Below are 27,941 nucleotides of genomic sequence, written 5' to 3'. Positions count from 1 at the left end.
CATGAATAGTAATTGAAGATCTTATATCTAAGAATTTTCATAAAAAAAGTTATTAACCTAAATGTAAAATCAAATTAAGCTTTAAAAAACCAAAGAGGAAATTCAAAACACCAATTTTCAACAAAATATAAATCAAAGTTAGATTTTTCTATCATTTAATTGAGGCCTAGTTCCCATATTTCTTTTTCTAAAAGAAAAAAAAAATCTCTTAATAAGGGCATATTTGTCATTCAATTGTTGTGTTAGTAGTGATTAAAGATAGATTAATTAATGCGAGAGATCGTGCCCTTTCCCATTGTATAATTTAATAGATATGCTACGATTCGCGGATGATCCGTCCATGTCAAAATTATTTGGTGATAATTGACAAAAAAAATTCTGGCACGTTGTCTTTGCCGGCTTGTTCAAAGATTATAATTTGATGCATAGTTCATGATCATCGAATTCAAATTAGTTTTAGTGAAGTTTTTTCAACGATGTTTGCTTAATTTGCTTGGACTTCCTTGTTTATTTATTTATTTGGCTAGAGATAGCTTTTGGTACTTTGATACTATGGAGATAGATATCTCCCTCCTTTGGCGATAATGATAGTTTTGTACTTTGTACCCTTATCTTTTTTTAATGTTAAACCTACTGGTTAGGCTCAAATTTTAAAGTATCTGTGTGTATTACAAACCTAATCATTTAACTCTCGATTAACTATATTAGTCATCCATTTACATAGATGTGAAAAGATTTAATTACAGTCTGAATTAAAGATCATTTTAAATTTGCTTATAGTGAGAAATATTGTTGCTAATGAACCATATTTTGGATGAAATCTAATAATTGTAACTAGAGAGCATTGAGATGAGAGCGCTTAGTGGATTTAATTTGAATAGATAGGTTAAGTGCTTAAGTGGGATAAATTAAAGTTAAAAAAAGTAAATTATAATTTTTTTAATTAGTTACTTCCCATGCAAGTTTAATTTGCTTGTACCTGGGACTACCTTACTTGCATTTGCTTAAACCCTGATGAAAGATCAGGATATGTTTGAACTTTTTGGCTATAATGCTCCGAATATTTAACTCATATTGGTTCTATTTGAAAGGGATTAGTTGAACTAAAATAGGCAAGCACCACATTATATTTTGATCTGAAATATAATTTGGCAATTATCTGTCACTCCAATGTAGTTGGATTATTTTTCATTGCTCTCACTTTCACCGTGATGTAATAAGGGACAGAATCCTCCCTTAAAAAAAAAGAAAGAAAGTAGAAATTGACTCACATAGCAACAAAATCTTCATCACCAATAACTATTATTGATTCTAATAATTGAGCTTTCTTAATTAAACAAAGTCGATCATTTTAATCTTTTTCTGAGTTAAACTTAATTTGCACGATAAGTTATGCATGTTTTAGTTTTTTATTTTAGATTGGAGGTGCGATACATTGTGTATACGGAGAAGATTTAGTAAGATTGAAAAAAGTGAGATTGAAAAAAGTGAAAAGCGAAAGAGTATAAATATAATGTTAAACTCTCACTTAATAGTTTAAATTGAGTTCTAAGATTTGTGTCAAATTCTATTTCACTTGTATTAGAATTCCCTTTATTTTTTGGTATTGGGCTCGGTCATGGATTAATATACAAGCTCAGTCAATAGCAAAGAGCAGTTGATAGCATTAAAGAACTGAATTCTTGAGATCTATGGATAATTGAAAGATAAATTAGTCAAAACTTAAGTTAAGAATAGCAGATTGATACTTAAGCCATGTTGTCCTAAAGATTTAGTTCTTCAAGTTACTAAAAACAATGATAGAAAACATTGGTGTAGTAGGTTTTACAACCAGGATGAGTTATAGTACTTAAATAATAATTTTCTTAAGCCTTCCGCTCTAAGTGGTAGCTATATAGGGGCATGAAGAATAGTCATGCAAGAAAATAGAATATTAATATAGAGAGATAAGGTAGCTTCGAAAGGAACAGATATAAGAGGAAGACAATGGAAAAGCTCACACAAGAACAGGAATCCTCCCCAACTGATGATGCTCCATAAGACAAAGATAAGTTTGAGAAACGGAGACAAAAGGCTGCAATTTGAGCTGAAGGTTGGCTTTCTTCTCCATTAATTGTCAGCAGGATTTCTCCACATATTTCAAGCCTTTTACTTCTCAAAGTCTTGATGACTTTTTTGTTTTGTTTATCATTTTGGTTATCACATGTCAATTGATTGGCCTCAATTGAAAGGATTCAATCATTTATGGAGTTATTCTCATCTTTCTATCCTGGAAGATATGTTGTATCATGGAATGAAGTCCAAAAAGCTTAATCCACTTGTGCTTATATTCCTAGGAGATCTTGGTTTGTAGCTTTATCATCACGTGGTGGTTGATTCCTTTCCTACTTTTAGCTGGATATATGCATTTAAACGTAGTTCTTTAACAATATCAAACACCTTTAATTCTCCCACTAATTTCAGTACTATCTATGCAATAATTAAGTCTTCATTTCTTGTTTAATTCTGCAATACTAATATCTCCTAGCTGGCGAGGTTTTCTTACAAGGCGGATCATGTATATGATATCGAAACCTCGTTCGTTGGCTAAAATATTTTCTAGAACGTGTAGATCTTTTAGGAAATTTATATGGTTTAACGACTTTGAAAATTTTGCAAGTAGAATCTTTAGGAATGGATGAATCTACTGTCATCCTTCGATGGGCGATGAGCTCGCTGGATCAAGTCTCGCCGCAACAAACAGCGGCTGATGCCTACCAGATTGATCATTTTGAAGGACAGAGAAGAGTTCAAGGGACGAATTCTACAACCATGCAAAGTATGGCCACCATGGCGCACGATGCCTTGTCTCCAAACTCGATTCTACTTCAGAATCCGGATTCAATGAGCTGGAATTCTTTTGGAAGATCTAGTCAGTCAAATAAAGACATGGGGTTTTTGATCTCCTATGGGTCGGAACAAACCTATGAAGCACTTGACAAAAGACAAGGATCCAAGATGGCAAGACCTGGATCGATGCCCTCCCATGCACCTGCAGATCACATTATTGCCGAGAGAAAGCGGCGAGAGAAGCTCAACCAAAGATTCGTAGAACTCTCAGCAATCATTCCAGGCCTAAAGAAGGTTATCAAAATATTCTCTTTCTTGATGTTTCCATTATAATACTCTTTTGATTAAATTGCTTCCGTTCCATCGACAGTAACAAGTTTGAATATTTCATCGCTGTAAAATTTTTTTATGATATCTCCGAGTTTCCATTGATGAAACTGCAGTTGAGAAATTAATGTCCACAAAGAAGCACCAAGGAAGAAGATTAATAAATTTTTGAGAGATTCAAAAAAGAAGAAGAAAAGTATCAGAAAAGAGTTACTAGGTTCCAGATGTTACAAGTTTTAGCTCATTTTTGACATACTGTCATTGATCAGTTTCCACATGAAGAGAAATATGCATGCAAGAGTAGTAAAACTTAATTAAGATTCCATAAAATTTGCTCTACTCTAGCTTCTTCCTCTTCCCAAGCTCATGTTACATATTTATACAAAACTACATTCTTCAAATAGATTAAATACTGTAATGTTGTTCGCATATTTTTCAGATGGATAAAGCTTCTATTCTTGGAGATGCAGTCAGGTATGTAAAAGAACTCAAGGAGAGAGCGAAGAGTCTCGAAGTGCAGAAGCCGACGACGACGACAATAGAATCTGTAATCCTTTCCAATGACAGCATTGTTTCGCATTCTAATACGAGCTCTGAAATGTACATGCATCCATTAAGAAAGCCCCTGCTAGAGATTGAAGCAAAGATTTCTGAGAAGAACATCCTCGTGCGGATCCACTGCGAGAACATCAAAGGGGTACTAGTGAAGGTACTGTCTGAGATCGAAGAGGTAGGGCTAACTGTCACTAGTACAAATCTCATGCCCTTTTCAGATCACTCTACACTGATAACTGTGACAGCAGAGGCAAGTTTCTCATAGTCCTCCTCCAAATGACAGTAAAAGTTCAGAAATTGAAGCTGAATACATTCTTCTCCTTCTTTTTTTATAGATCGACGCGGAATTCAGCTGGACAACAAAGGATCTTGTGAGCAAGCTAAACTTAGTTCTTCACCAGTTCATGTTAAGACACTAAAAGAGAGCTCTTCTAAAGAAAAAGATAGAAAAAGGCCGGATAGAAAGCTCACCTATGCTTGAAGACTAGCTAGTAGCAGTTGAAACTCTAAAACTCTATCATACCAACTATGGTTGAAAACAGAAACAATATATGACTGCGATATGGATCCACTCCCATGTAATAAAGCTCACCATCTTCACTTCATTTTCTTTGCATGGCTACAATTATCATCAATCTTCTAGCCTATAGCTACAATGGTAAATACTCTGTGCATGTAAATACTTGGTACGTGAAACTTGCTACGTTCTTTGAGTTGTTTGAGATATGCCGAGAATAAAAAGGAGAGTTGTTAGGATATGCCAAGTGTAAAGTTTGTTATGTGTCACATAAAATAACAGTGGGGATACCAATTAGAGTGCATATGATATATAGAATACTGATCAGTTTTGTAATTTATGGTCGGTATCATGGCAGAAGAGGATTTTGAGGGATTCTATGAGGAGTGGGGTTGGTCAAGAATCTCATAACATATAGTCTATGAGGATATGCTTGATTAATTAAGTATTGTCTAGAGGAATAATATCTTTCAGACCAACGATGATAAGATTGTAGCTTTGGCCTATCTACTCTCTCTAAAGTGTGCGAGAGTGGATGTTTATATATGTATAGCTGATTTTTGTTATCTACTTATATTTGTATTCATCTAGCTGTCGATTAATGCAATGTTTAGTGATAAAAATGTTGATGACAAGCTGTTAATTATGCTTAGTTTAAGCAGCAAACCTTTTCATGATGAAGATTATTTTCTGCAATCTAACATTAACTACAAAGTAGAGTGGTGCCTTCCTGGAAATTAGCACTTGGTCTTGGCTTCCTCGAGTTGACAGCCTCATTTGGACTGGGATGGGACCAAAGCTGGCTAAGTTCTTGGCCAAATCTGCATATAAGCTATAGCATAAAGGTTCGTGGGATTGCTCTCCCTCTACATCCAGCAATCAAAACCTTTGGAAATTTATTTGGTATCTCTTGCCTTTTCGTATCAAAATCTTCGTATGGAGATGTGCTGTGGAGCAATATAAGTTCAATTATTTAAAGAAACTCAGCAACTAATTAAAACATGCATAGAGTTCTTAATCTTAGTATCCTTATCATATATTCTACTTAATAAAAAATATTCAATCAAGAGACATATATACCTTGGTCCACTGTTAATTACTTAGATCTTTGAATGCGAAAATCTATCTCCATCCTTTACACTCAAGCCTCCTAATAAACAACAAAACTTTAGAAAACAATGAAACTGAAATAAAATCTATCTCGTTTGGACCAAACGAGGCAGGAATTTGTTTTATTATGTTTATTTTTCTTTCTATTATATATATAAGAGTTGCAATAAGAATGCAGCAGATTAAAGATTAATCTTAAAAATTAACTTTAGTGGCAAATAAATTCCATCAAAGTCTGACCTCAAATAATTAGATTTTATTACATACATCGAAATCCATCAAACTTAATTCACTGAAATCAATTGAAATATCGTCACTTAATGATTCCAAACAACGGAATTCGGTGAAGATGGTGCCCAAATTAATTGAATTCCGCCTATTTGGTGATTCCAAACAGGATTAAGGCTCGCCAGTTCTAAGAAACAGCCTCTAACAATCGCTAGCAAAGAGATAATTATGACCAGGCTTTATTCCATCATGTTAAACCATTCCAACATATTCATGGAGGCAAATAACTACTAGGTCAACCACTGTACAGGTTCTTGGGCTGGGCCTTTGTTCGTCGGTCTGCACACGAGATACTCCGACCCAGTTGAGTTGGAATCAGAGTAAAATATTTTAGCCCGTCACCGTCCCACTAGATCTTGAGTTACAAACTCAGGCGGAAGGTATTAAAAATATTTTAATAAATTTAATACATATAAATAACATAAAATTTTAATGTGAAACTAAATAAGCATGATGGGCTGAGCTTGGATCGAACCAGATGAACAAAGGCTTAGTTTGTGTCACCCGTTACTAAACCGAACTAGTTTATTTCGGGTGTCAGCCACGTCTATAATAACCACGTATTCCGGCCACTAGTTTTGTTCCACGCGTTGCTCTCTGTTTTCTGATTGGTGGAGGCCACGTCTATACCCGCGTTTATTCCGCTCTCCAGAACCATCCCCAATTCTCCCCTCCCTTTAAAAAGCCCAATCCCTAAATTACCCTTCGTTCAATTTCTATTTTCTAGTCACTAATCTATCCTCCAATGGCGTTTCGATCTCAATTCGTCGCGCTCCTCCTCGTCGTCTTCGCGGCGGCACGATGGTCGAACGCGCTCGTCTCCCCCAAAACCCTGATTCCTCCGTCTCCCAAGGATATCTCGGTAAGGGATTTTTCTCCGATTCCTCCGAAACCTTTACGAGCTGAGCAAATTTGATGACTCTCCGCCGTTTACGGTGAAGGATTTGAGGGATGCGGTGGCGGATCGGCTAGGGTTCGAGTCGAAGGACCTGAAGGTATCGGGATTCGATGTGAGCGATGCGTTGGTGGGGCAGGCGGTGGCGTACGAGTTCGACATCGAGGTGGGGAAGGAGGTGATTCCGATCAAGCTATTGGAGGATGTGAGTAGGTGGAATTTCGTGGATTTGCCCATGTTTCGGATAGTAGAGGAGGAAGAGAAGGGGTTGGCTGAGACAGGGAGAAGGGATTCTAGGGTTTCGCCAGCCTTGCCGCCGTTCCAGCTTGCCGGACCAATGGAGCTCTGGATCCAAGATGGGGACGACGTGAGGCTTTCCTTGCCGGTAAGGGAAAAAAACTTAATCTTTGCATTCTTTTTGGATAAATTAAAGATTTCTTGTTGCCAATTGCTTTCTGATTTGTACATACTATTTGTTTTCAGCTGATAAGTATTGCAAGATTGATAAGTTTCTGTAGATTTTGTTGAAATTAATTGCCCAATTCTGTAATGCAGAAGTCCTTCAATTCATAGATTTGAGATCAATATTAAGAACCATAACTTAATGACCTGTTAGGAATCACTTTCAAATTCATCTTAGAAGGTTCTATTCTTCAATTCAAAGTAGCAGAGGTTATAGGTTATGTGGGTTGATTCATTAATCCTTAAGATCATCTAGATTTCAATCCTTGGATATGCTATAATTCATTTAGGTGCTACAAACTTAATGAAACCAGAATCACAACACAACTTACTTGGATATGCATAATAAAATTCAGTTCAACCCAAAATCTAAAGCATTTAGCTCATAGAGAGCTATGATGTATATCAATCCTTTCACATCTTATGCTTTGTTTCGTGTGAAACTAAATATTACTTGGACATCGAACGGTTGGATATGTTTTGATTTGTTGCTTTCTAGACATTGGCTTTACACCCTACTATAACATAGGACAGTAAGGAGTCTGCCTACAATTACCATGCAAATGGTGTAATTTTTTGAACCAATGATGTTGTGTATGATTGCAGACAACTTGATGGTTATGTATAAGTTATTAGTCAAAGATATACAGCAGTGGACAAATGCATGTTCTGACTTTTGTTTCATTTGTAGCATGATGTTGAAGCTGGTAGGCTGAAGAAAGTTGTTCTATCTGATGGTGCGGTTGTGGCCGTGAAAGGTGCTAGGTCTGTGAGCTTACGCCAACCTCTTGAGCTTCCTCTCCCCCTCAACCGCAGTGCCTACAAGGGCCACCATTTAGCCTCGGGCCTCCTGACCATTGCCCAAGCCCTTCGCCAGGCTGCAAGGTCCAACCAAAAGCCCCTCCTCTCCCTCCGGATCGTTGGCCCTACCTCCCTGACCTCATCCCCTTCCATGTCCCCCAATGACAAGCTCAAGCTCAAGCGTCTTGCCCCAGGTTTAGTAGAGCTATCCTCCCGCTCTGCCTCTGCCATCAGCAAGGACATTGAAGGATCACATGGCACCACCTTGTGGCCTTTGACATCACTAAATGGTTCGAATACTAATTTGAGGGGATTGGAGGAGCTATTGGTTTCGGTTCTAGGTAAGAAGGGAGCTGAAGAAGGTTCTTTCAGACTGGTGAAAGCGCAGATCTCAGCGCAAACCTATGTGAAGATGGGATTTGCCATAGAGAAGGCATTTCTTGATGAAGAGGTGAACTGGTCAGGTTTTCCAGAGTGGAGGACAAAGTCTGAGATGGTGAAAGCCCACTTTGAAGTTATCGCTCGGGTTGAGGAGGGTGGGAAGGTAATCCCGGAGAGGATTGCGCAGATACAACCCTTTGAGACACGAGAGATCATTACTGGGGTAAACGGCAACTTCTCCATGTCGAAGAATATGGTAATTCAGCCAGCGCCTGCATACTTCATGCTTTGATTCAGTTACTCTACTTGCTTTTGTTTGATGAGAGAAGGAAAAACAACAGAGATCAACAAGTAACAGCCAATGGTTTCTTATTTCCTGTCATTGGTTGGAAAGATGTAATTGATTTATATGATTTTGATTAACTATGTACAGTATCAGCTCAACTATGAATTTGTAAGAAATTATACAACCAAATGTTATCTGGTATTTATGCTGTTATTGTAGGATGGTAATGGGGTTTGCTGGAGGTGAATTAACCCTGAACTCCTTATCTGTTTCAGTTCAGGGGATTCACATTGTAACATTTTCCTAGTTAACGAACATTGATGTTAATGACTTTTAATTCTTGAAGGTTTCATGGGAAATCTGTTTCATAATTATCTTTTATTTTGCATACTCCACCCTGAAATGTAGCAAGGAACTCTCGAGATTAAAGAGAAAGTTATGTCAATATATATCTAGTGCCATATGAGCCAAGCTAGGTCCAAATTTTTATTAGTTGAAATAATTAATTGTGCTCTTTTCTCACATGGTGACAAGATATATTGGAAATCCAAACCCCTGTCCGCTCTTAATACCGAATCACGACCCTCTGTGTGCCAGATATCAAGGTTTTGTCTTCCACTCTTCCTCCATGTTCTATGGGAGTTGTTCCACTAGTGTCCAATAAGCTATGGGATGTATGTATTTAAATAAGGTAAATACCTAAATCTTACTTAATCTATCTAGAAATTCACAATAAATGTACTCGAGACACATACCAGAGCTTTTGTGTTCTCTTATTTTAACCTATCCTATATCAAAACTTAGTCCAAAAATTGAAGATATACTAAATATTATACATCGAAAAGGTTGCAGATATTTGTCTACCACATGTAAGACTAAAATAAGAGGGTTCTTTGCATGTATACACCTCCAAAGTTTCTTATTTAAATATATATAATTCTAAATTTCATATTTATGTGTATATCTTTCAAAAACTCGATTCAGGTTATTTTTCAGCATTTCAGTGAAGATCTTAGTAATATTTATGTCCTTTTAGTTTGATGAAATCTTAGCGGTTAGTCAAGAGGTTTAATATGCGTCCATATAAAATGCAAGGGTTTAAGAGCTATTCACATAAAAAAGATCAGGTGTTTTAAATCATATATCTACAAATCCGATATGACCACGAAGAATTTAAACAATTAGATTTTAGTATAATCGAATTGGGATCATAAATTGGTTGACCCTCCTAAACTAATTATTAAATGAGTCATGTCCATGTTTATTAGTAATTGACGGCTCTATCCCGCAGCAAGCGTGGCTACTTTAGGGCATATTATAATTGCCAATAAAATCTTTGTACTCTTTCAAAAATATCATTCCGTCAGTTATATTTAATTAATCACAATTAAACCAATTTAAACAAGACTAATTGCTTTTGTATAAATTATTTAAAATAGTTCAAAAATTATTTAATACTTTATTCAATATCACATAGTATAAGGATTATATCTTCCTTTATGCAAGATAAAATATATTCACGTGTACACCCTTATTTAATTTTTTTTTTTGCAAACATAATACTCATAAACTATAGAAAACCTCCAAAATACCTCTTATGTTAGTTATCCATTATATTTTTTAATTAGAAAATGACATGCTATATGTTGTCAATATTTCGGCTGAACTATTTTACTGTTATTTAAGAGAAAAGAAAGAGATAAAAATTGAAGAAAATAATTATTTGATGTTTTCTATTAACATTATTAGGAGGGTGAAAAGCTTTCAATAGATTAAAGGGTCACCATGTAAAATAATTAAAATTGTCTATCTAAAATTAAGCAATAGTTCAAGGGGCTTTAATATAATTATCACCGAATATTTCCCGTTCTAAACTTCAAAAAAGAAAAAGAAAAGAGTTTTGTAGTAATTTTAACAATAATCTATTAATAATAATATTTCCTTAAAAACTAATCATAATAGCAATTATAGAAGGGTCAAAATATTTAGTGGCAATTATAATTTTTTATAGAATGTAATGTGATCATTTGAAAGCTTTCAATGGTTATTATGTAGAAAATAAAAACCCTTGATTTTATTATCAACAGCAACATAAGTATGAGTCTGAAAACAGTACCTCATTGCAGTTGAGGTTGGGGCTTCATGCAGAAGTATTTTTTGGTCTGAGCTACTGGAGCCAAATTTTGTGTCTCCTACCAGCTATCAGGATTCCTTTGCTCTCTGTGAAAAAGGACAAGGTTGTCCTCTTCTGTTCCAATTTGATTCTTTTACACACTGGTTTATAACTTAATTATGGTTTACATCCCACATTTTTATTATTTATAAATGGAGTCATATAATTTAACGAATATGTGCAGAAAATATTCTGGGTTATATTTGAGCTAACACTCTGAAAATATTCAATTAAGTAGAAATATTTTATTTCTAAAATAACTAAAATATTTTTATTTGTAAAATGACTAAATTACTCTTAGTATGACTTAGTTGAGGGTATTTTCATAATTTTTTTAGTATAGTTAATTTAACTAAGATATTTAACTATAATTTTATTAAAAAATAGGGTGTTATATATAAATTTCTCTTTTTTTTTTTCAAGAGAAAGTAAGGCGTGGCTGAAATTCGAATCGGAAAACAATCCTAGAATATGAGCTATAAGTATTATCCCATTATTTACGGTAGTAGTAATATAACTGTTACATTCTATATATAATAACAATATTTATGTGCATGCTCCGATAAAATTAATATTTATATGTACGCCCTTAAACAGTTGGTTTTTTTATTTGTAGGATAAGTTGAAAATTAACCAACAGTTAAACTTTGATCCGTTTAACAGGAAAAATATTCTTATTCTATTTTGTATATACTAACTGAATTTGGGGCAATTTGATCTTTGAATTTATTAGTGGTTCATGGCAAAGGATATCTATGCAAAAATAATAGGATTTGAAAGGTACATTTATGCAACTAAGAATTTAGAAGGTAGTTGGGAGATTAGAAGGGTACACATATAAAATGCTATATTTTTTTAGGATCTTTACATAATTTCTTGCTGCTAAAAACTTTAAAAATAATTATAATTGCTATTGCATTCTTCAAAATATAATTACTCAACCCTTTCAAAAATATTATTCCTTCAGTTAAATCTAATTAATTACTATTAAAACTGAACTTAGATGAAAAAAAATATATTTTCCCTTGTATAAATTGCTTAAATAATTCAAAAACAATCTAATATTACTTGATATCTAGCCCAAGAAAAGAAAATCTTAATTTTTTGCAATTAAAAAGTAGCGACACATAATTTACACTAACTATCAACAAAGAAAGATATCTTAGTTATATATATATATATATATTGTTAATTTTAACAATCATCTATTATACATATTTTTTTCAATAACTAATTATAATGATAATTTTGAAAGAGTCAAAATATCTTAATGAGGAATATGATTTTTCTTAATAGGGCAGTATTATTTATAAAATAAAAATGGTTATGTACAAAATAATATTTTTAGTGATAAAAATATCCTCGTATGAGTATAAGAGTCATTTTACTTACTTTTGCTCGTGAAATAGTAATATAAGTATAGTTCCCTTTTAAAAAATAAAATAAAATAAATATAATGACAACTACTCTATCTTAATAATTTCAATGGTAATTATCTAAAAAGTCCCTTTCTTTTTTATTTTATGGCCCCCCAAATATGGAAACCCTACAACTAGGGTAAGCCATTAATGACTCAAAAATATTTATACGATGCAACCAAAGGGCTCAGGCTGTAAAGAACTATAGGACAAGGCAAGATAAAAATAGATATAAGGAGAAGGTCAAAAGGAGTAAAGCAAAGGAGAGGTCATTGTCTCATGTCTTCCTTCATGGTGGGCATAGAAGATAATATCCTCACCATTACTACCACCACCACCACCACCACCGTTCTCTTCTCCATCCTCATGCCTCCACAAGCTCCTCCTCTTCCAGAGTCAATGACCATGCTGCCCTTGTCCCTTGCACTCCTCCCTCCCTGACCCTGAGGGCATTTCTGACAATGTAGGCCCATGGACAAGGTGTAACTTTACTACTTTAGAAGGCAAACAGGATGGAGCCAGGCAGTATAGTTGTGGAAAAGGCTTTAATAGGGAAGCAACCAGGAAGAAGAGTTCAAAGCCTGTGTGGCTTCTTGGCTTCAATGAATCCAAGGATCATCAGTTATCCTCTCTCTCTCTCTCACCTCATTGAAGTAACTAAATGATATTTCCTCTGCATTTCTTCTTGGCTGCAGTGTTTGATGTATATCTCTACCATTGATGATGGTGAAATGCACTGAAACTTTACTTTTGAAGGAAACATTAAGCTAACTCATGTCTTATAACTTAGAGAGTACTTATCCTGCCTAAAAGCTTACAGTAATTCATAAATGACAATATTATATAGGCCCTCTAGTTGAACTTGTCTATTTTTGTTTTTGTCTGTTGTTTTCTGTTTGGGCTTTTTTTTTTTGCATATATATATATACCTTTCAAAAATCCCTCATTTACTTATATGCTCATCTAAAGAAAGTGGATATTTGTATATATACCCTTGAAATCACTCGGATTTTACAGGTATACTGAAACAAAGAAACTATGAGTAGAGGGAATAAATCAATAAAAAGCTAAATTAGCAAAAAAAATTAAAGTTTGACACGGGGCACCAAAATAATTACAATGTTGCATAACTTAAAATCTGAACCATGTTATTCACAAAAAGGAAGCTTAGTTACCCCTCATAAATTTCATCTAGGTTAGTGCAGGCTTGCCTTATATTCGTGCAAACTTGCTGATAAGACATTTTTCAATTTCCATCCTCTTCTTCATTATCAAGGCGTACTTGTGTAGGAGCTCTTTGTCTTCCTTGTCTTCTCCGACAGGGATTGCAAGCTTTGCGCTGAGAGAGGTTTTATCTAGCTTCCCCTCATAAATACACGAGATCGGCACGAATTTACCTTCTTTGTTGCACAACCACCCATGAGCTGCTCTCAGAGCAGCGCCAAGGGAAGCAGAATCTGTTATAAAGAACATGCCAATCCATCAGCTAATGTAATAGTATGGGTGAAAGGAAGATAAATTAAGCTTTCTGCTGTCATATTTTCCTTGTACTCTTCAGCACTTAGAGACGAACATCATTGCAAGCATGGAGAACAAATCTCCTGCCTCAAGTGTTTGGCATTCATTGTCATTGATAGATGAGCAAGGATAATGTTTCTTAGTTTACATGCTGTGAGTAGTAAGCCATGTCATCTATCTAGAAATCAATTTATAAATCAGAGTAAACAATCAAATTTGCGCAAACGGCAACAAGTTTTATCATGAATCTTAAGCAATTCAGGTCATATACCCATGTCATCAGATTATATCATTAGGTGTTACTTCAATACATGTTTTCCTATTATCTGCTAGCATTTCAAAGTAAGAGCTGATGAGATGACTAAGGCAACAAAAAGATAATATACCATTTTTGGATTGAATATGGACTATACGATCAGAAAACATACTATAATTGTTTCAGATCTACATACCAGGTCTTTGAACAATATAGATTGGACAACCGAATATCATAGCTATTGCTTTAAGGATGCTCTGATTCGATGATGCCCCACCAGTCGCAATTATCCGTTTGGGAGGACTTGGCATCCCAAATCTCTCTGCATGAGCTCTCATTGATAGTAATTGTCCTTCTATTATGGCACGCACCTAAAAGTAAAGCAGAACTCTGTTAACTATTTCAAAGATGCAACGGTAGTGGATAAAAGAAGAATAAAGTTTGGCATATACAGACCTCTGAAGGAGGATCAAATTCATCCACCTCTTGTTCCTTCATCTCATCTAAGGAGCCACTGCTGAAGTTCTCAAGAACATATCGATGGAATCCGACTTTGTATATTGATCATCACAATGTAAGAATACATATTTTAATACAAAAAAGGGAAAAAGATATGATATGTGACTACCTGGAAGGGGAGGTAAAATCTCATGCTCTTTATAATAGAATCCTAATTTCCCACCTGCCAGACAAGATATAAGAGTAAAATTTCTACATCTAGAAGAAAGGAAAAGAAAAAACTATATTTAGGTAATTAGAGGATAGAGAGAACTGGTTTCAACACAGCTCACTATTCCAGTAGTGAAAGATAGTTGATACAAAATAACATAGAAAGAATTAAAAAAATTCTATAAATTTCGAACAAAACTTGTCACTCCTGGAAACAAGTAAACCTATTGAAGTTGTCTGACCGTGGAATAGGCTAATTAATACTATGGACCTTGAAAAATTAATTTGAATTTTGTAACTCACCATTTAGGGTAATTCTTATACCCATATAATAGACAAATGAAGATATGGAAAAGGACAATAGTCAAATTTAAGAAGCACCTAGCTAATTCTCCCCTTTAACTTACAAAATATTCATGTTCCCTTGCATGATAAATGATGAGCAAAAAACAAGTAATAGTCCTAATCATATCCACAAAAATAGAATAAAAAATTTCATAAATTTAAGACTTTATGAATATAATTAAAATAATTAGATGGAGGAGTCTGCTTCTACCATTCAAAGGTGGTGTTTCCTCCAAAGAGTTGTTGAAGACATCCCAAGATCTTTCTGCACAACGATTGCGCACATCTACAAACACATTCCAGTGAAAATGTCAGTAAGGGAGCACTGGATGATATTAGATAAAAGAAATCTGCAGAAATTAAGTGCAACCTTCTCGAGTTAAAGAACCATTTTTATAGCATAGCATCACCATGTAGCAATTTGGATCAACAGGATTAGGGAAAACATGCCCTTCCAGGCTTGGTTGAGCCATGCTAGTTATTCCAAAGACCTAAATGACCATGAAAAGATGAATATTTACATTGAAAAAGTGAAAACTGTTCCAAGTCGATGTGGATAAATCAGAACTACACCAGCTATTGACTGAGCATGATCATAGCTTACTGTATCACTGGTTCCAAGGCTGATTGCCAAATCACCAGGAGAATTTAGAGTCAAACCTGCACAGATCAGAAGATCATGGATCATGAACAATGAATGATTAATTATATAGTGGATTGGTTTATAATATGCTCACAAAATATAGCTTGAATTCCAACAGATGCAAGTGTTGACATTCGAATATTTTGATAATGGAGTACCTAGTTATTGAAAAAAGATTCTCACATGGAGGCAACTCATAGTTTGTCAAAGTTCTGAATTAGAACTGTATCTATGAGCTCTAAACTTTCTATTGCAATCCAAAGGAAAGGGGAAAAGAAAAGCTTTTATTGTTCATCTACAGATATGTAAGAAAGAAAAACTGGGAATAGCATAAAGTAAAAAAGAGTTTAAACTGAGAATAATTAAACACCTGCAAGGCTATTGGGATTGTCTCCAGACCACTGAATAATTAAACAGCTGTTTTTAAAGTGAAACCTGCAAAAATGAAATGCAATCAACAGTTTAAAACTGATAGTAGATGGCATTCATCAGCTATTATAGTCTCAATAGTGACCAATAAAATATACACATATTAAAAGGTTTTGATGTCATCCACACCCAACAATATGCGAAAACCAATGCTCAAATGAATTACACAACCGCAAATGCACACCTCAAAGTGAGACTTGATAGACATAGTTCGCATGCAATTATGGACAATCAATCCTCTCGTCATCCTACTTCTACCCCGATACAAGAAATAAGAGCTTTCCACTATTGGCTGGTAAATATTTAGATTTGAAGAGAGAAAAAAAAAACTGACTTCAAACAAATAATTCAAACAGAAGAAGGAAGTTTTGGGAGCTATTTGGTTGTTGCAGCAACAGATAGTTAGATTCTTGCTCAATAATCTCAAAAGATCAGCAATGCACTTCCCTGCATGTTCATGTACTTAACTACTTTTTCTATTTGAATTCAGAGTGGTAGTGATAGCTCTGTAATAAAGATATGTTGTGCTCTGTCTGGGAATCAAATACCAGATGCAAGCCTTCAAAGTATTCTAGTAACAACTATTTCAAACAGAAATCTTTCATCAAAACTTGTCATTCTATTCTTCACAGAAGCAAAGACTGCGTTCACTCAACTCTGATGCCATAGTTGAATGAGGCATTACCATTACAGTAAACAAGTAAACAACTAATTTCATTACTGTTAAACTGCCCTAGGTCATAATTGACTCTATCTAAAGAGATGATAATGTTGCATAACTACTTGAAACACTATGGAAATTTAGAATATGTACTACATTAGTAAAGAAAAGAAAAGGGGTAAGCATAATGTTTATTAGCTATAACAGTCGAACATTTAATCAGACCAGGGAATGTTGAGTAAAATAGTCACGAGAATTAACTTGCCTTTCAACAAAATAAGGAGCTATCAAACCAGCTATTGCATGAGCTGGTGCCAGTTTACCAAGCTTTTCTTCTAGAACAGGAGCTGTCGCCTATGAGAAGGTACATTATACTAGTTAGCAAGTCAAGTCATCAAAGGAAAATGTCAAAATTTTAAATGTAGCTTTGAGAAACGAACATCTAAAACAATCTTTGACCATGCACGTTGTTTAATATCCATTAGGTTCATTCCTGCACCATCAGTCTCATCTATACAAGCGTAGCGTCCAATCAGAACCGATGCCATGAAGGAACTGACAAGTGAGATTCTCTCAGTATTATCATAAATTTGTCTTTGTTTTTCATACATCTTCCGAATCTGAGGGCCAGTGAATCTTTCATAACCACGAGATCCTGTAAGCTTTGATAACTCTAGTGCACCGCCCACAGCTTTCTCTATTTCTCTGCACTGAGCAGTTGTGCTATTATCCATCCATACTGGTGAGTCTGACGTAGAGAAAGCATCATTCAGCTGGGATAGCAATGTTTTATTAGGATCCAAAGAAGCCAGCATATCCTGACTGCCTTTCTTCCAATACACACTGCCATGTTGCTGTCCACTCCCTGAGATAGCAACAACCTTTCCATAGTCCACTTTTGGTTTCAATTTTTCTAGCAAGAGATCCAAAGCTTCTACCCACATCAAGGTCGGCGAAACTATGCGGCCATTTTCCGTAGAATCTCTATGGACCCCATCTTTGGTCTTGTAGTGAGGTAACTCAGAATCAAAATGGACTATTTCTGAAGCAACAATAGTAAGATTGCCATCTAGCACAGTTGCTTTCAGTGACCTGTAAACAGAGATAATTACACAAAATATCTATTTAAGTACTCTGTTTCATATTCATAAGATACATTATGGGGACCATAAAAGGTGTAAGCTAATGGGTTGAGGTAAACAAAAAAACTACAAAAGACTAATGATTACCCACTTGAACCAGGCAGGATTTGGAATGAACTGAAGATATACATCATCACAAATAGAACTCGAAAAATATTTAATCTCCGGATTATAAAGTTTAAACCATCGATAGCAACAGGTTTTACAAACTCGATCATCATAATCCCTAATTAGGGAGACGCTGCGGGGTGTATAAGATTTTCAACCAAAGGCTTGAGGTAGCTAAAGAGATTATTAACCCTACAATCATGTTCCACAATTCTACAATGACAAACCCCTAAGACGGGTTTAATTGGTTCGGGATCAAAGTTCACTTCTTTTACTATTACTCATACAGATCTAATCAGCAATGTGGGCAGAATCAAGAATTTAAGTTAAAGAAAACTCCAATTCCGATCAGCAAAAAAATTGAATCTTTAATGCAGAATAGGATACGCCCCGAATCAAAACACCAAATTGGCGACGCATAAACCCTTATGAACACTGAAAAACGCATCTTTCATCACCAGAAACTTACTGGGTCGAGCTATCGAATCCAAGGAAGAGAGAATCCTCTGGAAGAGAGTAGCCCATGTCGGATTCCTTCACAATTCTTCGCCGTGGAGATCGAGGGTGGACCGTGATTTGAGACAGACTACAATGGGAGGCTGTCGGATATAAGATGCAAGTCCGAGTCGATAAAGATCACGCTACAAGGATTTCACGTTACCACTGCTTCGATTGGGCTCCTTTTTATCCTCCGACAAAAGTTCAGTTCTTCTCTAACTAGGTCTCGTAACCAAACGTCAAAAAATACGGGGAAAAACCCAGTCACGTGATGTACAGGGATAAGAGGGTAATTATAAAAAATGACTATTTTACCCTAGAAAAGAGGGCTTATTCTCTGAATTATCTTCTCCCTTTTATACTTCCTCGACTTGTGTGAGGAATGACAATTGCACTGCCTAAGAATCAGTTGTCCTTTCGAGGGCAGAAAGGTCATTTTATACTATTTAGATTTAGTTGGGGTGGGGCGGGGCGATTAGTGCTATTGAAATCTTTACGATTATAGTTCTTATGTCCGAAGAATTAGGGAAGGATTCGGCTAAGGAATTTTTGAAATTATAAATAAATAAAAAGAATCCAAGGATAAATAAAAATTCAAATATTTGATTGCAAGAACTTACTGGGTCGAGCTATCGAATCCAAGGAAGAGAGAATCCTCCGGGAGAGAGAAACCCATGTCGGATTTCTTGACAATTCTTTGCCGTGGAGATAGAAGAGAGGGATACAATTAAGGGGATAAGACCACAGATCCTTCTAGGGGTTGGGGTTGGAGTTGGATATGGATAGGTATTCTTTGCTGTCGATGGGAGAGAAAGAGATAAATTTAGGAGTTATGAGTTTAGATTAGTTGACATAAGTGTTGTTATTATCTATATTTGGGACATGATCTCCTTATTGACCAAAAATGTAGTCTTGTGTTCCTCTTCATCCTCTCCTTTTCATTATGTTATCTCTCTCCTAAGTCCTTCCTCCGCCCAATGGGACTTGATATTTCTCCCAGTCAAAATTTCAAGTTGCTTTCGTTGAGAGTTGAACTCAAGACCTCCCGCTTACTAAACGGGTGCTCTAACCAACTGAGCTGCGAAAGCTGATGTAATTAGTGTTAATTTTTACAATATTGAAATTTTAAAATTGACTTTAAATTGCTATCTTCTGCATATGAGATTATGTTCTAACAGACAGGAAGGAATAAATAGAACAAAGTAACAGCTTTCTGCAATCCTAGGTCAGTTAGCATTTACCTGGTGGTATCATCATCCTACAGGCTTGCATGAAAGTTTTATTTCGGTCTCATGATATCAGTTCAATTTACCACATTACTCAAAAAGCAATTAATAAAAAGCTTGATCAGCTGCTATGCACAAGGAGATAATTTACACAGGATAGGAGAACTATAGCCAAACAAATCTGCGATCTGATTTTGTATTTGATGCATGAAGAATACCACTTATGCAGTAGTGATAAATTGACAAAACAATACACTGAACTGTTAAATGAGCAGAAGAATGACAGATAACAAGATTTCCGGAATTTGTTTCCAGTTTGTTTTACCAAAAAAAATTAAAAAGACTAGGCCCACATGGAGTACAGACACAGTAGACCAGAATGTACACGAATGACAAAAGATGATACATATTCTAGTAATGACCAAGAACATCAGATATTCCAGCATATGCCCAAACTAACAACTACGGCACGATGGTCTTCACCCAGGAAATCCATTGCTCTCAATTAACTAAAGCCTCTTCCAGGAGTACCTAACCGATGAAGTTAAAGGACATCCAACAATTCTTGAGAATAAACACAACAGACCCACTACACCCACCGCCCCTATTCAGCCCGAAAGGCGTCTGTCTACTTTCCCCAAAAACCACCCTTATTCAGCCTGCTTGGGGCAAGATTCGGTATATCCCTCAATCAAGACATGATCATTAAAGACCGTCGACTCTAAGTTATTTAATCTCAATGATTTCCCTCTAAATGCCAAAGTGATAGCAGCTGCACTTCCATCCCAAACAGGGTCGACTTCCATCACAACCTTCTGTATCAAGTGCTCATCATAAAAATTTGCTAGAAGTTCACTAACACCTCCATCATCCCCTCTAAAATCTAATAAAACACTGCATAAACCTCGACGCCCACAAAAATCAAGAACTGCATTCAGGTTAATCTGGTCAATGACCACGACTTCAATGCCCTCAAATTCTTGATCCACTGATATGGGACTTTCTGCCAAAACTATTATGTTAGCTGGTGACTCTTTGCTGAGGAAGGGAAGCTGCAATGGACTATCTAATTCTGTTGCTATAATAATATGTATGGGTTGTTTAGCTCCAGGTTCATGTGACATTGGTAAGCTGGAGGTCTTGGCCAAATTGCTCGAGATTATTATTCCGTCATATTCCTGCAGTAACCTAGAGTAGTATCCACCTTCTTCTTCTACTCCTCTTCCAAGCTGACTTCGAATCCTTCCATTGAATGAGAGAGTATATCTGTCAATTCAGATACACTAAAATCTATCAAATTCATAGCAAACAGGTTATTAGCAACATAATGCATTCATGGTACTTCAATAATTCTAATAAATGCCAAGAAAATACAAAATGACCCTAAGAATTACATCACTCAATGAAGATATTAAAGATGTATCGACCTGATAATAAGAAGACAACCTAGATTGTTGATTCTGCTCCTTTCAGTCTCTTCTTTAAATAATAAAAAGATAAGGCATTCAGTTTCTACATGCATGTCCATGTTGTATGCGCAAGACAGCAAGAGGTCATTGACCATCAATTTTGTTTATTGAACTATTGTTTTCCCCTAGGAGTTTAAGGTTTGGTTTGCACATCCATCAACTTTGTGATACAATCCGACCACGTGAGTTGAGTTAGTCGAACCAAGTCAAGTTAGTTAAATTTGCTTATTGCTTTATATTTCAAATAAAGTGGATGTAAGCCTAATAGAGTGAATTAGACCTAATTTGCTATAATTCTCTTCCTATAAATAGGAACAATCATGAGTTAATTATTAGGAGTGGAACGATATTGAGCTTACTTATTTTTATTATTTTGTCTTTATCTTTTATTGTAGTCGTTACATCGTCTTTATCTTCATAAGAGTATATTGTAACTCTATATCTATTCAAAGCACTCAAAACTTATCCATCATCTTTTTTCATGAGCCACCCTACCTTACGATCGTTCACCATCACTTTTGGCCATCCGCCACCCTCCAATGACCACTGTCAACGTAGGATATTTCCATTTATGTCCTGTTTTGACCTTCCATTTTTTTATTTTTAACTTTTCACTTCGACCTCGGCTTCACGTGAAACCAAAATCATTAGATCTGTAACTTATGAGGCTACCACCTATAAAATGATTGGTCTAGATTTGATTCATATCACTTTGCAAATATTTTAAGAATTTCTTAGATAAGTTCTTACTAAAGCAAAAAAACTGTTAACCACATAGAGACATATGACATAAACCTCAAAGAAAGAATGCACCAACAGTGGACTACATAACCATTTGGCCACAAACGAAAAGAAGAAAATAACTATTTACTTCACTATGATTCTACTTCAGATGCCCAAATGCTAGGGTAGTAGTGGACATGCAATGCAAATGCCTAGTGTAGATAGTGACTCTAAAGGTACTTTCCAGACTTCTTGTTCAAACTCTACTACTTATATGTTCCTTATCATTCTTCTTTGCCTTTAGCCAATGTTCCTTGACCTAGTAATAGAAACATTAACAATTCTTTCCAACCAACAAGAATCTTCCATAAAACTAACAAGATCTTATAAACTGCATCTTATTACCACTTAATGGGAATAAAACATGAAGTCTTGACAACAATAAGCTTAACCTCTTTCTTACTATATTTTACAGTGTAAATTAAGTGCATGATGACACTGCAAGGTTTTGTTCTTCTGTTCAACCTAAGAACCAGGACACTTTTGATTTACCTTAAGGCAGCAAATGGCTTTCCAGTAAGCATTCGATGAATATAAGCTTCATTAAGCTTGCGGCACAACATTTCCTCAACTCCTACTGAAACATGTATTCCAGATAGTCTGAGCCTTTCAACTCCTTTTGAGGCAACAATAGGATTTGGGTCTGTCATCCCCACAACAACTTGTTTAACTTTGGCGTGAATTAGTGCTTCAGTGCAGGGAGGAGTCCTTCCATAGTGGTTGCAAGGCTCTAAGCTCACATAAGCGGTTGCATTCTCTGCCAAACTCCCAGCATCTCTCAATGCAAAAACCTGCAATTGCCAGATACTGCTCTAATATATTGAACATAACACATAATCAATCAATTGAAGAGATCCCAACTACTGCAAAGCTTTGGCAAAGAATATATGGTACTATCTTCCCTATTAGTGTTCATCAAAGAGTAACAGTCACATTTGGTGGAGCAAATGGAGAAACTGCTAGCCAGAAAAAACTTCGATTTCTCTTCTTTTCTTTGGCCTGAAGTGGCAACATATAATGATCAACAACTCCATCGAACAAAAAAGAGTTTTTTTTTAAAGAAAAAAGAAAACACATACGCACACAGGAATAAGTTGCCGTGCATGTCATTCTTATTATAATTCCTGCAAAACTTTAACATGAAAAGTGAGAACCAATGCAATTGGATAATTTACGAGACAAAAGTTAGTGATGTGTACTAACAAGTCTACAAACTTCACATGGGAGATTCAAGGAAAAAAAATCAGTTGTTGAATTTATACTTGATAAAAATTTAATCATAGTAAACTTGCAGCCTACTTTGTCTATTTGATGGAAAAGTTTTCACCTATATAAGTATAATGTAAGAATGTATTTGTCCAGATAAACTAAAAGATCGAGCCGATGGGATTTGCAAGACATTACTACTGTATATTTCAACACACCCACTAATGCGACCTGCTAAATACTTTGTTTGAATCTAAATAGTACGCAAGAATCACATAGTAAATAATTCAAACACGGTGCGGGCACTACAAAGTAAGGCAAATTTAATCAGCCCTCGTGGGTAAAAGAAAAATTAAAAGCTTGGACAATACGAATCAGATGTGCACCTCGGCATGGGGCTGCCCTGCCCTGGGATGGAAACCTTCGCCAACGATCTCACCATCATCTCTCACGATGACACATCCCACCATCGGGTTAGGGCTCGTGCACCCAATCGCCCTCCTCGCCAACTCCACGCACCTCCTCATGTAGAACCTATCGTCCCTTCTCTCGCACCTGACGGCGGCGGCACGACCAAGATTCCGACGAAGTGCACGAGACCCAACTGGCCTTTTGGGGAATGGGTCGTGACTATTCGACTTCGAGGTGGAGATCAACTCGACGTTGGGAGAATTCGAGGAGAGGAGAGGGGAGAAGAGAGACGAGTGCCTCGCCATTGTTGAGGAACTGGAAGTGGAGGTGAATGGGAAAGGTAACGCCATTTCGGGCTCGCAAGATTTGGGCCGAGTGAAATAAAGTTCATCGGCATGATTAGATATTTGGATATTTGGAGGATATTTTCCAATTATACCCCTGCCAAGTTCCTTATTTGCATTTATACCCTTCAAGATTACTTTTGAATAACTGTTAAGTCAAAATCTTAGTAAGTTGGCTCCGTTTTGATTCGAATCTAGCAGTTGAATCCGATTAGCCAGACTTATTTTTCAGTTTTAGTCCAAGAAAATGAGATTTATAGTTGTGAATAGACTAGAAGTATAATTATTACTTTTGATATGAACAATGATAAAAAAAAAAAGGGTTAAATATATTTTATCTTTACGTACTTATACTTAAAATTATTTTATCCTTATGTATTTTAAAAAATCTTAAATCAGTCATTGTACTTATAACTAAAGTAAAACTATTAATTTTTCTGTTAAATTTAATCGAGTACCATGACTATTTTGATAATTTTGCTGCATTATATTAAAATCTGCATGTCTTTTCTAACAAGCATGATAGTTTAATGGAAAAACTAATAGTTTCACTTTAGTCATAAGTACGTAGAGTGCTTTAACAATTTTTAAAGTATAATAGAGTAAACTGATTTCGAACATAAGTATAATAAGACAAAATATATTTAACGCTAAAAAATATTAGCTTGAAGAAACATAGGATATAAATAAAATAGACAAAAAATTTCTTCTTTTTGACCATTTGATTTTGAAGTATGTTACTATTAAAATATTTTCATTTAAATGTTATGTTCTCTTAAAAAAAGTCTTTAATATTGCAAATCTTATTAGGTATTGTAGGTTTAGTCAGTTTTAAATTTTTTTTATTTTGGAAAGAAATAGAGGATACACGAGGGGATTTAAAATGGGGGTGTCATTATTACTTTAATGTGCTATAGAATAATTAAAAATATATTAGTTTTGGATAGAAATTAATAATATTAGTACCAAAATAATATTACTAATTTTATCAAAGATAAGTGATGAGCATTTGAAGGATAAATTTATAATTTGAGAACAATTTAAAACCTATTTTATTGTTCTCCCTCCTCCCTCACTTCTTAAATTTGGTTAGGAATAAAATAATATTTAATTATTCCCTATTCAAGTTCACGGATTAATCTTAACCTCAAACCAAACATGGGCTTAAAATTTTTTAACAAATAAGAATAAAGATATTTTTATCTTTTGATTTCTTTTGAGAAATAGAAAAATTCCACTAGAAAGTGTTATTAGAATAATTTAGAAAGAGAAGAAAAAAAAAATAACTCAAAAAATAGAGAACATTTTGGTGGATAAAATGGTTCCCAAATTTTCCAACTGTTCATTAGTTTGCATCTTTTCTTTTGAGATTAGAGCACTAGATTGAAAAATGTTCATGAATATTCTCGGCGAAGAGGATAACATTATAAGTTCATAAAAAAGAATAGAAATAAGGTGTTTGGTGGAATTGCGACAAATAAAATTATCTTAAAAACATAATTATTAGAGAAAATAAGGGTTTTAAGAGATATATTCATGCTTGGCATTGCTCGTTAAGCTAAATGAGTGCAATAATTTTGTAATTATAAATTCGTGCACAAATTTATATGTATTATATTTGTATAAATCTAAGTTTATAGTGTATGATCGAGTTACATAATTTATAGATAGATCATAGTATGCAATAAATATGCTTCTCGCTCCCTATTTATTTAACAAAAGAGTATGAGACATCCATCTTAAAAAGAAGTTATAGTCTAAACTTGGAGAGTTATTTAATTCCCTTATGTAGCATGACTTTCATTATAGAGTGAAGAGAATTACCTCATATGTTCTAGTGCTGATATTTAACATAGGATAATCCCCTAAAGCACTGGAAGATTGAATTGAATCGTTTATATCAACTACTATTACCGTAATCTATATCGAAGTAATATGAAATAGATATAGAGGCAATCTAACTAGAAATAGTTAACTGAGACGAACTTCAAGTTAAGAGATACAAATCTAACACTTAGATGACAAATTGTCTAGGAAGTTGTAAATACTTTTTTATTTTTATGAATGATATGAAGTAAATTCATTTGATTGGTATGGATCTATGATTTATTCCTTTCGACGGACTAATAGGGTTTCTATGTTCAAAACATTGTCATATTTACTTTTTGCTATCCAATCTTGATCTTTTGTTTGGTACTCTTACTTGATCTTTTTTTACTAAATGATTTTATGTTTTCTTAGTTTGAATAGTATCCAAATTTTTTACTAAATATAGTAGGATTCCATCTTTCTGAATTTTGCCAAATTGAAATCTTTTTTCTTTTTGTATCTGTAAATCTATTCGAACTAGGAATCCTATGTCCGCAGGAATTTCAAGCTAAATGAGCCAAACACAAGTAAAATGCAGCATTGTTCAAGCCTAAAACCAGATTGAATCAAGCTGGAATGTGATACTAATTAGGTGGTCCACACTTTGTAAAATTGGGGGCTGTTTGATTGCCTGAATCAGATTGAAGATCGATGAATTAGATGGAATTTAGGATTCATGAATTGCTGATACTTGTATCAATAATTCAATCAGCTGTTTGGTTGATCTGAATTAGTGATGTTGAATAAGTCATTTAAACTGAAGCAATGATTCTAAATTATATTAAACAATTCACAGATGATAACAAAAAAAAAATCAAGATTATCTAATCTAACATTACACTTAATTATTTTGAATATAGCTATTATGTCTTATGGAATGTATAATATTAATAAATTTAAACTTTTAATAATTTAATAGTGAAATATATTGTTAAAATTACATGAGAAAATTATAATTTTTCAAACATGTAAGTAATTAAATCTTATTCAGAATGTATAATATATATATATGTAATATTAGTAAATTAGTTTTCAAAATGGCAGTTGTAATTGCCTGTATTTAAAAAAACTGAAATCAAATAAACATCTAACATTAAGGATTCATTGTATATTTGTATCTATCAATAAGGAATCCTTCTCTCGTACTACATTTGGAACTAGTCTTATAATTCCTTGAAAATGTTCAAATAATAACAGCCGTTTAAGAAGAAGTATTCTGAAAATAATTTCATGTTTTAGATATATATATATATATATATATATAAGAAAACTAATTAACTTTCCTAATTTTTGAAAAATATGTCTCGTAGTTCAGTAGATTAATACTTAGAAGCTAGCTCATGTGTCACTAAGAATATTAATTATCGCATTATTTCATGAGTTTCTTAGTTGCAAGTAATCTATCTCATCATAAAATTTGGATAAGAGGGACCTCTAGGGTATAGTACTCAATGAGACTTAGGACTAGTTAGATACAAACTTAATATCTTTTGATCTTTCTTCCTATCATGTCCACAAAATTTAGTTGTTCATTTTTATTTCTTTCTCAACTATTTAGACCGAAAATTGAAGATAAGTATCAAGTGAAAATGATTATCTTTATTCAAGTGAGGATAATAAGTGAACAATTTAGTAATTTTTTGTTGATTCATTAGCTATTTTATTTGCTATTTGAACAGAAAATTGAATATAAGTATCAAAATGACAATGAGTATCACTATTTCAGTGTAAATAATAAGTAAACAGTTTAGAAAATTGAAGATAAGTATCAAATTGATAATGGTTAATTATCGCTCTTACAATGTAAATAATAATAAGCAATTTAGTAACTTAGTTGTTTGATTTTATCAGTTGCCAAGTTTCTATCAAGAACAAAAGAACAAAAACAAAAACAAAAGCTGATTTATTTTATCATGAGATATAATATATTTGAAGCTAATATCCATATTCAAATAACGACTATCATAATTACATCGATCAAATTCCTATCAAGTCAGACTTATCGTAATTATTTATTAAAGAATGACTCTATTGTTGGATATTTTCGACACACAAATTTAACATTTGATTGTCGTATTTACATAAGCTGTTCAGATCTCAAAAAACTAATATTGTTCAATAATTTACCTAAGGTTACTTATGAGTGATATAAATTGGCCTTCAATTTGTCGTAATCGATTTAAATGTCCTTGATAGTTATTTTTATGCATAACAAATAATCAAAAAGGAAATTAGACTTACATCGTTTGCATGTCTGATTGTCGTTCAATAATTTAACTAATATTGTCGGTTTGCATTTCTTTTCTTTTTTTTGAAAAATTA

The 27,941-nt window shown here is 34.4% G+C and overlaps 4 protein-coding genes and 1 non-coding gene across 6 annotated transcripts; 2 read left to right on the top strand and 3 right to left on the bottom strand.

Moving 5' to 3' along the window:
* The first annotated feature begins 1,921 nt into the window (after positions 1–1,921).
* Positions 1,922–4,316, top strand: LOC140796554 (transcription factor bHLH25-like). The gene is made up of 4 exons (XM_073149599.1): positions 1,922–2,092; positions 2,663–3,123; positions 3,596–3,961; positions 4,047–4,316. The coding sequence occupies exons 2-4, from the start codon at positions 2,674–2,676 to the stop codon at positions 4,128–4,130; spliced, it is 900 nt and encodes a 299-aa protein (XP_073005700.1). The 5' UTR covers positions 1,922–2,092; positions 2,663–2,673; the 3' UTR covers positions 4,131–4,316.
* A 2,016-nt stretch (positions 4,317–6,332) lies between these two features.
* Positions 6,333–8,810, top strand: LOC140796829 (protein TUNICAMYCIN INDUCED 1). The gene is made up of 3 exons (XM_073149969.1): positions 6,333–6,488; positions 6,568–6,906; positions 7,675–8,810. The coding sequence occupies exons 1-3, from the start codon at positions 6,372–6,374 to the stop codon at positions 8,455–8,457; spliced, it is 1,239 nt and encodes a 412-aa protein (XP_073006070.1). The 5' UTR covers positions 6,333–6,371; the 3' UTR covers positions 8,458–8,810.
* A 4,275-nt stretch (positions 8,811–13,085) lies between these two features.
* On the bottom strand, positions 13,086–19,090 carry LOC140796940 (xylulose kinase 2). Of its 2 annotated transcripts, none has more exons than XM_073150158.1 (11): positions 18,932–19,090; positions 17,004–17,655; positions 16,829–16,917; positions 15,844–15,908; positions 15,435–15,490; positions 15,201–15,321; positions 15,042–15,116; positions 14,445–14,498; positions 14,273–14,367; positions 14,013–14,187; positions 13,086–13,499 (listed from the first exon to the last, which is right to left on the bottom strand). In XM_073150158.1, the coding sequence occupies exons 1-11, from the start codon at positions 18,985–18,987 to the stop codon at positions 13,255–13,257; spliced, it is 1,683 nt and encodes a 560-aa protein (XP_073006259.1). In that variant the 5' UTR covers positions 18,988–19,090; the 3' UTR covers positions 13,086–13,254. The 2 variants fall into 2 exon arrangements, with proteins under 2 accessions (XP_073006259.1, XP_073006258.1); XM_073150157.1 differs by lacking the exon at positions 18,932–19,090 and adding an exon at positions 18,283–18,577.
* Positions 19,091–19,325: 235 nt separating this feature from the next.
* TRNAT-AGU (transfer RNA threonine (anticodon AGU)) lies at positions 19,326–19,399 on the bottom strand. The gene has a single exon. It is a non-coding gene; the product is annotated as a tRNA-Thr (tRNA).
* Positions 19,400–19,703: 304 nt separating this feature from the next.
* Positions 19,704–23,805, bottom strand: LOC140796975 (riboflavin biosynthesis protein PYRD, chloroplastic). The gene is made up of 3 exons (XM_073150206.1): positions 23,382–23,805; positions 22,282–22,580; positions 19,704–20,803 (listed from the first exon to the last, which is right to left on the bottom strand). The coding sequence occupies exons 1-3, from the start codon at positions 23,754–23,756 to the stop codon at positions 20,188–20,190; spliced, it is 1,290 nt and encodes a 429-aa protein (XP_073006307.1). The 5' UTR covers positions 23,757–23,805; the 3' UTR covers positions 19,704–20,187.
* Positions 23,806–27,941: the final 4,136 nt, after the last annotated feature.

Source organism: Typha latifolia, chromosome 10, assembly GCF_019914945.1.
Source record: "Typha latifolia isolate L0001 chromosome 10, TyphaL0001v2, whole genome shotgun sequence".
NCBI classification, from domain to species: Eukaryota; Viridiplantae; Streptophyta; class Magnoliopsida; order Poales; family Typhaceae; genus Typha; species Typha latifolia.
This window is presented reverse-complemented; position numbering and strand designations above follow the sequence as displayed.